At 35.7% G+C, this 11039-nt stretch overlaps 2 protein-coding genes across 2 annotated transcripts; one reads left to right on the top strand and one right to left on the bottom strand.

The window, feature by feature from the left end:
• Positions 1-2042: 2042 nt before the first annotated feature.
• On the bottom strand, positions 2043-2519 carry LOC108970401. The gene is made up of 2 exons (XM_018935740.1): positions 2469-2519; positions 2043-2357 (listed from the first exon to the last, which is right to left on the bottom strand). Exons 1-2 carry the CDS (start codon positions 2476-2478, stop codon positions 2092-2094), a joined length of 276 nt encoding a protein of 91 aa, XP_018791285.1. The 5' UTR covers positions 2479-2519; the 3' UTR covers positions 2043-2091.
• A 3863-nt stretch (positions 2520-6382) lies between these two features.
• LOC108970402 lies at positions 6383-6874 on the top strand. Its single transcript, XM_018935741.1, has 2 exons — positions 6383-6456; positions 6530-6874. The coding sequence occupies exons 1-2, from the start codon at positions 6447-6449 to the stop codon at positions 6808-6810; spliced, it is 291 nt and encodes a 96-aa protein (XP_018791286.1). The 5' UTR covers positions 6383-6446; the 3' UTR covers positions 6811-6874.
• The last annotated feature ends 4165 nt before the right edge of the window (positions 6875-11039 follow it).

An 11039-nucleotide genomic window follows, 5' to 3' on the forward strand; every position in this document is an offset into this window, starting at 1 on the left:
GAGAAGTTTTATTAGTATGAAATATTATCTTTTTAACGCTATAAAGAGTGCCCCTATCGCACTAATATAACGCGAAATACAGATTAGTAAAGTCCTCTATCGGATTTCTTTTTGCAAAACACCCCCCATAAAATTCATCTTTTTTAACTTCTTTATTATCATTAATAAGTCAGATTATTATTGAATCTGATTCATGTGATATCCGTGGATAAAAAAGGCAGTAAACTATGCTAGCGTAAGAATGGAACCCGGACTAACCTTCTGGACGCAAATCCAGCACGCCGCGGAAAAAGTGCCAAAATCATCTCCCAAATCAGCAAACTAATGCTCAGCATAAGACGCCCCAGCCAAGAAAAGATAAAGCTCCTAATGTCGACGACAGTCAGCGTCCTATTATACAAAGCTAAAATCTGGACAGACGTGCTTAAAAAAGAAAATCAGCCTAAGGTTATGGCCAGATTGAACAGTGACAGGCGATGGACTGTTACCGGTAATGTCCTAATTGACCTTCTGTCATGCGAAAGGAATAAGCTGTGGGAGCTACAGAAAACATCCGAAAATAACAAGAGCGCAACAAAACAAATAAAGAAAGAAGATACATGGCAAAGAAGACGGGAGAATGAGAGTCGCGGAAGATGGACGACCAGACTAATAAAAGATCTAATCTTATGGACAAACCTTAAATTTGTAGAAGTCGATTTTTACAACCCACAGGATGGGGAAACCCGAAAAGCCGCCGGACCTATACAACGAATCGCAGCAAAAAGCGGTACTTGGACGCAGGTGCGCAGATGTAAATCTCTCAGTGAGAAAAATGGATCGCCATCCTGAAGTAATGCAAATATGGTTCCAGGGTGGGGGACGGTTCCTTAGAGTGGGAAATATTTGTGACTTGCAAGGACAGATACCGTTGCTGTGACGACAGCACTGATGATGTGGAAGACGTCTTTTACCCCTCACCCGCAAAAACAAAAATCATGTTCTAATGGAGCATTTCTATAACGTTCTTTTACGAAAGCGAAAAACACCAAACGATAGATCAAGAGATTAGACAATTAGATCTTCCGAAAATTTGTGATTTTCAGACTATAAAGATATGTAAGTCATTGTTATTTAGGTGTGTAATAGTGTGCAAAGCTATAATATGTATATACAATATAAATATACAAGCTCATTTGCCTGTATAAGGTTTCTATGGCATATTTTATTGACCTGAAGTCACTACCAATAAAAATGACGAAGAAGTCATCTATCACTAATACAACAACTACTATGAAATAACTACAGCTCTGCTAATACACATCTGCGCAGGGCTCAATTAGTATTTGGTTACAGGTTTTTCGAAAAAGTTTCAAAAGGTCTTAAACAACAATTCGAAATTAAATAATTTCGCAGCAATTAGTCTGTTGGGGGAAACATGACAAGTTTGACAAGCCGTCGCCAACCAAATTTTTTACAAAAAAAATATTGATTTTTTTTAATTGCATTGACTTCACTCAATCGCTCTCACGGGTGACGGTAGTTAATGATGAACGAAACTAATTGATAGCGTAATCATAAATGCAATGTGAAATCAAATACGAGCATTTTCGTGTGTTCGCTGCAGCGAGCGGGAAATTATCGGTCAACGATGACTTTTGCCTTGGGTGTGAAATTATTTTTCAAACATAAATGCATACATACATATGTATGTATACATATATAAAGTATTCAAATGATTTTTTTCTGCTCATCAACCTTTAACCACGCTTTCGTCAACCAATCAGTACTTCAACCACATTCAGACCTTTTGCTTTAAACAATTGTGTAACATAAAATGAGGTATTCAATTTGGCCACGGTGAGTATATGTAAGTATAAGTAGTAACGCCGGCACTTATATACTATATACATATGTATATTTGTGTTGTTAATTTTGGTGTAAAAATAGATCGATTTCTTTGGTCGTGGTGTAAAGAGCCGCGGAAATAATATCAGATATATTGCAGTGCTTCCACACTTTTAGCATAGTGCATCCCCTCCCTATGGGAAAAAACGTTCAAATTTGGCTTTTACATTTATAATTTTATTTTGTTAAGATTTCATGATACATTTATGCCAAGGTTGGTGGATCTTCAAGTGGCTTCCATTGATAGCTGCCCCATGGAATGCATTCTTTCAATAAGTGCATGTACGCCATACCCTCAGGACAGTCTTTTTCCACAGCAGGTTCACCAAAGGTTTCGCAATACCAATACTTGGCCGGATCGAAGTGATGTTGGTAGGTCTGACCAATTTCTACAAGATCCCGGCAAGCAGATTGACCGGCGTCCGCAGAGACGCTGACCACAAGCGCTACGGCAAGTACAAAACAGAGAGCTTTACGGAAAAGTATTAAAAAACAAAGTAAATGTTAGTTTTTAAAATTTTCATGTTGATTCGAAAGCAAAAATATTTAATAATGTTAAATGGAATCATACGCATAATTACCAAATTTCATTTTCCCAACGTATTTTGATTCAAGTAAGATACAATACTTGACTAAGCATACGTTTGGTCTTTTATATAAATGAAACCGATTTTTATAATGAAAATAAAATGAAATGATAATAAAAAGTGTGTCATTTAAAAACATTAGTCAGCACTAGATATGCATTTGCAGAACATTAAAAGGCTTGTAGAATTATTATCAACCATTTAGTATAGTAAATTGATATCGGTACTTACGCGTGCAATGTCAACTGCGCCATTTATTTATTATTTGACAGTTGCAAGATAAGTCAATGCTACCTGTGCATAGTTTTAAATATTACTATAATTTTAGTAATAATTTATGGAAACTAAACCTGAAATTACCTTATTTTTACATCTTAACGCTAATGAAAGGTACACATATGTAATATATGTATACATATATATAAAGCTTTGGTATGGTGAAAATGCTTATTGACCAGTCGCTCTATAGCTGTGCAAAAAATCAATGAACCGAACTCCTTTCAAGGTCCAAATAATAAATAAGGAACTGAAGTAACATGTCTGGGGTGATCAGTTTCGAGGTTCCTTACTTTTTTTTTTAGAAAAAACCCAGAAACTTCAATTTTAATGCGGGTTGTTTACTATCACGCGAAAGAACATGCTTTGGCATTTAGTATTTTGAAGATTATCTCGTTCAAATGTTGGCCGCGGCTACGTCTCAGATGGTCCATCCGTTGAGTCTAACTTTCGATTACTCGTTCGAGCATTTCGACTGGTAACTGGAGAAAGACACGCGTGATGTTTTGCTCCATGACTTGAATCAGAGCGGGACTGTCCGAATTTAAACTTTCAACGGTGTTATATCATACGAGCTTGATGGGTAATCGAGCGACCCAACACGTGAAATTATCTGCATCAAATAGCCGCCAATGATGGTGACTTTCTCACCTACATCGTTTTTGAAGAAATATGGATTGAAGATTCCACCAGCCATTGATGATTTGACACCAAATCGTTATTTTTTCTGAATGAAATGCCAACTCTTGAATCTCTTAATGTTGCTCTTCGTCTCAAATGCGCCAATTTTTCATGTTTACATACCCAATGAGACAGAAATGGTTATTTTCGCTGAAAAAATTTTGTTTAGAAAACGTCGGCCTTCATGGAACTTTTCAAAAGCCCATAGAGCGAAGCGATGTCGCTTAGGAAGATCGAGCAGCTATGACGTCGTAACTGTGAGCTCCGAAAATAAGCCGAAGCCGCAAAAACCGAAACTGAAGACTATCCAAGTAGTGGCTTCTAACAAGTGAAAGGGAAATTTGGTTAAAGGTTGGCATGACGAAAATAAATATTTGTATTAAAATATGTAAAATTGTAGTTTTTTTCACAGTCCGGATGCCAGATAGTATACTACAAGGGGTTTTCCAAAGTGAACAGGACTTTTCGAATGTGGCGCCCCCTGGTGGCGCCATCTATATGTCGACTGGTGCTTTAGAATCTGCTATTATTCATTGAGAATTTCATGACATTTAATTGATTGGAAGTGAGTTATTGCGTTTTAAGTGTCAGATGACCAAAAATTGCTCAGACTCCAACATTCGAAGGACATCATTGAAGAGGTCATATTCAACTGATATGGCACCGTGCGACTTCGGAAAAATACTTTTGCCCATGAAAGGAAAGCGTTATGCAGACGTAGAGGCCGTGCACCGGCATACTGGCGGCCATTGTCTTAAATAGAATAAGGTAGTAGATGAACTTACTATATTGTATATGTAATGTTCATGTTTTAATATTTATGATTTTACAAAAAATTAAGCAAATTTCTTAAATACTCTTCTGGTTGAAAAATGTATGTGTATGCATTTTTCACAATTTTTGCTCCAAAACAAATTTTTATTCCGGAATTGGCAAATTTAATTAAGGTGAATTGAAGCAAGTATGTATTTGTTTATTTTCAAAATATGTCTTGGAGACAACTATATTTTATGCATTATCCAAAGTAAGTCAACTAAATTTATTTATTGGTTTTTACCGACTTCCTCGGCAATTTCGATCTACATAACCATAGCATTTACAAGAGCATAATTTGCATAAATGTTATGTGTATTTGGCGAAACTATAAGTTTTGGTTTAATAGTTTTCTGCCACTTTTTCGCATCAACACGGCGCCTCAAGTGGCTCGAAAACGCTAGCCACTTGACCAAGATACACGTACTAGCATTGCATGCTGATGGCCGCTAGTAAAGCAAACAATTAAACAAGCTTGAGAGGTTGAAGCAACGCTGGCAGCAGGCAATGGATGGGCTAATGTTAAGTAAAAACTATTACAAAATATTTTTTAACAATTAAGTACAGCAAGGTATTACGAATATTTCCAACGCCTTTCAGCGAAGCAGCGCCACACGAGTTGCAGTTAATTGCATGGAGTGATTGGGCGAAGCTTTGGCAGTGTGAAGGTACGAACTAACCAACCGCCAACGCTTCCATGGTCTATTAATGTTGAGCGTGAAAGTAAGCTGATCGCGCCTGTATACATATGTACATGAATATGTCATTACATTACACTTGTTATTACCAAACCCGGCCAATCAGTTGCCAAAGATGATGACATTTGCAAAATGTGAGCTTTGTCAAGTTTTTTGCCTGCGAAATGTAACGTGAGGAAGAAGTAAACTTAAGTAAGTGTAACAAATCGATCACCATAATTTTTCGTTAAGTACATAATGACACACATTATTTTTATATGCCGTGGAATATTTTGGAATTAAATCCTCATAACTTTGTTGGTTTTATGATCGGTAGCGGCTACGTGAATCAGTATCAATAGCTTTTAAGTAACAATATTATTAAGATCATAAATTGAAAGCGTAGAAAATGCAGCTTGTGCAAGAACTGAAGTCGATCGACCTTTCAAAGCGACATCGTTTCTCTCTATGGGCTCTAAAAAAGTTTCAAAAAGATTCGACGTTTTCGAGCCAGAAGAGGCTCATGAGCTGTCATTTCATTCAGAAAAAACAACGGTTCAGTGTGTTTTGTGGGCCGTTGGAACGATCGGTCCATATTTCTTCAAGAATGATGCCGATGAGAACGTAACTGTCAATGGCCACCGTTATCGAGCCATGATAACCGATATTTGGTACCTCAAATTGAAGCTCGTGTTCTCGACGACAACAAAACGGTGCCACTTCCCACACATCGCATCAATCAATGGATTTATTGAGAGATTTCGGTGAACAGATAATTTCACGTTATACTTTTAGACTTTTTCCTGTTGCAATATGTCAAATCTAAAATCTATGCGGACAATTCTTCTTCGATTTAGGCTTTCGTAAAACATTACGCGTGTCATTCCTCAGTCATAATGCTCGAACGATTGAACTCAACGGATGGACCATTTGAGAAGTAGCAGCGACCAACATTTGAAGGGGATAATCTTTAAAAGTAGGTAAGGTCGAAATGGACCACCGTACATATTATGGTATCCGTTATCACCACCAAACGAGTTTCCGTGTAACATTTTTATGTTCCTTTCTCTTATGCAGTCTTTTAGATCATGGTAGTGTATCTTCATGTTACAGAAAGCAAAACAACAGTTTTGACCTGCCATGTCGTGGATTATTTGAATTTTAGTCCTTAAGAAGCGAAGGGCTTGGACTTGGACCAATAAAAATTAAAATTATTAGCATAAAAATCTAAAAAGCGAACCACAATGAATGTCTGCATTGGCTGATAAAAGCTTCGTACACACAGGAATTCAATACAAAATGCATATTTCATGCGAATTCTAAAGAATTGAACGCACTTTTTGCAAGACACAGACATTCAGTTAAGTGCTTTCCCTTGTTTATCACACAAATTGCAGCAATTCAGAGAAGCAGATAAGTATGTTAGCTATTTTGGGAGTGAGCAACAATATAAATAGAACTGCAAAGTAGGGAAAAAGTTAAAAACAATTTCGGTTGAAAGTTGCAAACAATTACAAATCGCATTATGTATAAAGGTAAGAATATTTTTATGCAATTATAAGTAATGAAATTAATAATTAATTATTTAAAATTATTTTTATTTTTTAGTAACAATTGCTGTTCTGCTTTTGGCCGCTGCTGCCAGCGCTGTGCACATTCAACAGCGTTATCACGGTCAAGACATCTACGCTGAGCCCGAATGCTCCATTGTAACCGATCACTCGCGCATGTTCCGGGACATATCCGACCCGACACACTACTGGATTTGCCCTGAAGGTCAGGAGAAGGCGGATTACATACAATGTCCGGACAATTACGCATTCATGGAGAAGGAGCAAAAATGCGTCGTATGGGAGGAATGGAATTGGGTTGAACCATACACTAAATAAATTTATAACGAAACCTTGCTAACCAACTTGAATAAAATTCTTTGAAAATGAAATTTTTAATTTATATTGCTTTCTAATATTATTAGTGATTTGGAGTTTATAGCAGAACCTAAACTTTCAATGAACAAGAATGAAATTTATGAGTAATATGTTTCCAAAGTAGGAGTTTCCTTGGCATATTAAAATCACTTACTGTCTTCCGGATTTATGTGCTTTCCAAAAGCTTTGATTTATATTTCTATAAGATTATTTAATATTATATAGTCGAAAAAGTATTTTCGTATTTTGTCAATAGATGTCGTTACAGTCGTATATCTCCTGCACTACCAATCACATTGTGTCATATTGTATAATGTTGGAAAGGTGAGATTTAAGCTTCATTCAACCAAAAAAAAAATTAAGTTCGGGGAATTTGAACAAACTTACAGTGAGTGAAATAATAAAGAAATTCGCTATATTTTGAAATTTTTCCATAAAAAAGGAAAATTCCACACCTTTGGTCGACCTTTCGTTGAAAAAGTCGATGAAATTATGTAAAAGATTGACCAGAACCGTCACATAAGCAGCCATCACATCGCTAAGGAATTTAACATTCGTCATCTAATAGTTTTGAATCATTAAAAAAAGTCTGGCTACAAAAAGAAGCTTGATGTTTACTATATGAATTGTCTGTGAAAAAATTAATGGGCCGAATTAACAACTGCGATCCTTTGCTGAAGTGAAATGAAATCGAACCATAACTGAAGCGATTGGTAACAGGAGATGAAAAGTGGATCAAATACGACAATAATGTGCGAAAAAGATCATGGTCCAAGCGTGGCGAAGCTCAACAAATGGTCGCAAAGCCAAGGTTTTTCGCCTAGAAAGGTTATGCTGGGTGTTTGGTGGGATTGGAAATTAATCATCCTGATTCTACATTTTACTGTCAACAACTGATGAGATTGAAGCAAGCAATCGATAAAAATTGCCAAAACTGATCAACAGAAAAGGCTTCATCTTCCATCAGGGCAACGCTAGACCACACATATCTATGAAGACTCGGCAAAAACTGGAAGAGCTTGTCTGGGAAGTTTTGATGCATCCATCATATAGGCCTGACCTTGCACCATCTTTCGGACAATGCAGCACTCCTTTAATGGAGTAAAGTTGCCTTCAAGAGAAGCCTGTCAAAATTACTAGCGCCGAGAAACCAGAAAAGTTGTACCCTGATGGAAAAATGACAAATGTGGTCGACCAAAAAGGTATATATTTGGTTCATTAAAGTTCATTACACATAAATATAAAAAACAAAATAAGTTAAAGTATGAAAAGAGTTTTTCGACTACCCAATAGGTTATTATTTTGACCTTTTATATATTAATATTTTATTAGTAATTACTACTCAAGCTCATTTAATCACTATGTCGACGCATTAGAATTCTTAGACAACTATCAAAAGCAATTATCGCCCACATTCTGCACTTTGCATATACTATATTTAACCCCTCTAAAGGTCATACGGATTTTCTCTTGCATTTTAAATGAACTAATTGTATCTGATAACTTTTTCCTTTATGTCCGCATGTACTAATAACTAACAACAATTAAAGCAGCAGACAGTCTGCTTTTTTTTAGGTAAGTGTTAATCCTGGTATTGACCTATAAAGTACTCGTTTAGGCCGAATTCAACAATTATTATTATAAATTACATTTTCATTTTCTTTTGAGCAAACACAAAGCACGCACAACAACAATTGAAGAAATACTATGTGTTTATAAATTCCATAAGCTGTACAGCAGACAATAAATCGAATAGAAAACATAATTGAAAAACATTATCATTTCCAATTTGTAATTTCTTTGCCAGCTATCGGTTAGGAAATATGTGCGGTTAAAAATGCATAGGTCTGCTGATGACCAAAGGTACTTAAGCGTGTATGTTTGTACATCTGTGTGTGTAATCGCGTCTAGTGGTCCAATAAATCGCAAGTAGGCCGCAATACGAATGATGAAATGAAAATTGGGCGAAATAAAGCAAGGTAAAGGCTGATTGATGCGCATATCTTATAAACGAGAGCATGAATACATATGCTTATGTGTATGTGTGTGCCCGTTACAAGTGGATATCTGTAAAGTGTGCACACTTATGCATTCCCATTTCTTCACCCACACAAACACTACAAATATAAGTGCTTATTTAAAAAGTTTTCGTACATTGCATATAAGTAATTGCCCAATTTCTCATTACGTGATGTTGTCGGCCGATTGCTTTTAAGTATTAGTATGTGCACTTGTGTGTATATTGCTTATGAGTGTTTAAGCATGTAATAAATTTGTAATTACATATGTACATCTGAGTAATGCATGCCGCTAACTTTAAATAGTTTTATGTTATTGTTATTTTTTTTTTTTCATAGATATGTTTATAACCTAATCTTGGTTCAATTAAAAGGAGAATGTCTGTTCCTAAGAGCAATAGACTATTGCGGATGTTCCTCACATGCATAATATTACAATCGACCACAACATGTGCGGACTGGAATAGATACCGTAAGTTGAAGAGGGAAGCGAAACGCATTTGCAGACAGAAAAAGAAATGCGTGAGTATGAAGGGCTTGATAAGCTGGACGTCAATTACCTCTGACAAAAACTCTACGAAAAGATGCGGCGAATAGCAGAAGTTTTCAAGATCGGAATAGTATGGATAACCTCCTGAGGTGCTCTAGTGACTTATGCTCACAGCATGCTGAAGTAATGGAGGAAACACTTCCCCTGTATGAAATTCACACCACCAGTTCGTCGATTTTAAAGCTGCTTTTGACATAACGAAAAGGAGCTACCTTTATGCCGCTATATCCTCGCAAAACTAATTCGGTTGTATAAACTGACGACAATACCAAAAACTCCGTTAGGATTCGTAAGAACCCTTTCCGAGCCATTCGATACCAAACGAGGCTTCAGACAAGGCAACTCACTATCGTGCGACTTCTTCAATCCATTGGTGTAGAAAATAACTCGATAATACCTCCACCTCGTTGAAACGACCAGTTAGAGAAGAACTTGGAAGGAACTTGGAATCTCCAATTGGCACCAAATAGCGAAAAAAAGAACGACTGCGAAAGAAAAAACGACTGCGTAAGCGAAGTCTACGCCAAAAAAGAAGAAGAAGATGTATATGAACTAAAAGTGAAAAAAAGAATAATAACAGTACTATTTTACTTACACTTTCTACAGAACAATAATTTTATTGGAATATATCCTAATGTACGTTGCTTGTACAATTAGTATTGACAAGACTCAATTTGTTCCAACTGTTTGACATTTTTAACATACATACATATTCTATAGGTCAATTGGTATTTCTAATAAAAGAGATGGCTAAATGAAAGGGTGCGAACACATATGGATTCTAAACACGAACTTGAATTGTAAATTTTACTTCGTTACTGAGGATTTATTGTTATCACCTTGAAATTTATAAAGTACTATTAATTGTAGACTATGGTCTCTGAAAAAAAAACAGAAGTGTTAGAAATTATTAGGTCTAACTCTTGGAAAAAATCTTTTAGTGATTGCCTCTACGTTTTGGTATCACCAAAAGTGTTAAAAACACGTTAGTGGCATCCGTATAGTCAACAGATAACTCAGCATCTCAGTAGTAATCAAAAAGTTTGTAGAATATACATACTATATCTTCAACACAAGTTGGAGTATACATATGTATATTTATACATTTGCATATATGCACATGAGTAGTATGTAATTTACATCTGTGAATATTTATGTATACAAAGGTCAATCTAATTGCAGATGTACAATTTATATCGAATGCACAACAATTGAGATCTATTTGTCAGAGTGATTAACTTCGTATCTACTATATGTATTTAGCAGAGCACTCTTCAATATTTCCAGTAAATTTATTGTGAATATGCTATATTTTCCGTGTCTTAACGATTGGCATAATCATTATGGATGGATTTACTTTCAATATCTCTGTTATCTCTTCATTCAATAATTGTATGTTTGTTTGCATATTATTTATTTTAAGCGCCATTATTATATTATGTATGCAATGCTTATATGTACCAAGCAAATCCCGTTTATACCAAGTTTCACGCTATAGATCCTAACAATATGAAACTATTAAGGAAATTAGTATATTTTTGAAGTGTTCACTATAAACTTTAAGTGTACTAGGTTGATAAATTTATCATAATTTTTATCGATGCACACAATAAATACCGATT

The sequence above is a fragment of the Bactrocera latifrons genome, unplaced genomic scaffold (genome assembly GCF_001853355.1).
Source record: "Bactrocera latifrons isolate USDA-ARS-PBARC rearing strain unplaced genomic scaffold, ASM185335v1 scaffold_3, whole genome shotgun sequence".
Lineage (NCBI taxonomy): Eukaryota > Metazoa > Arthropoda > Insecta > Diptera > Tephritidae > Bactrocera > Bactrocera latifrons.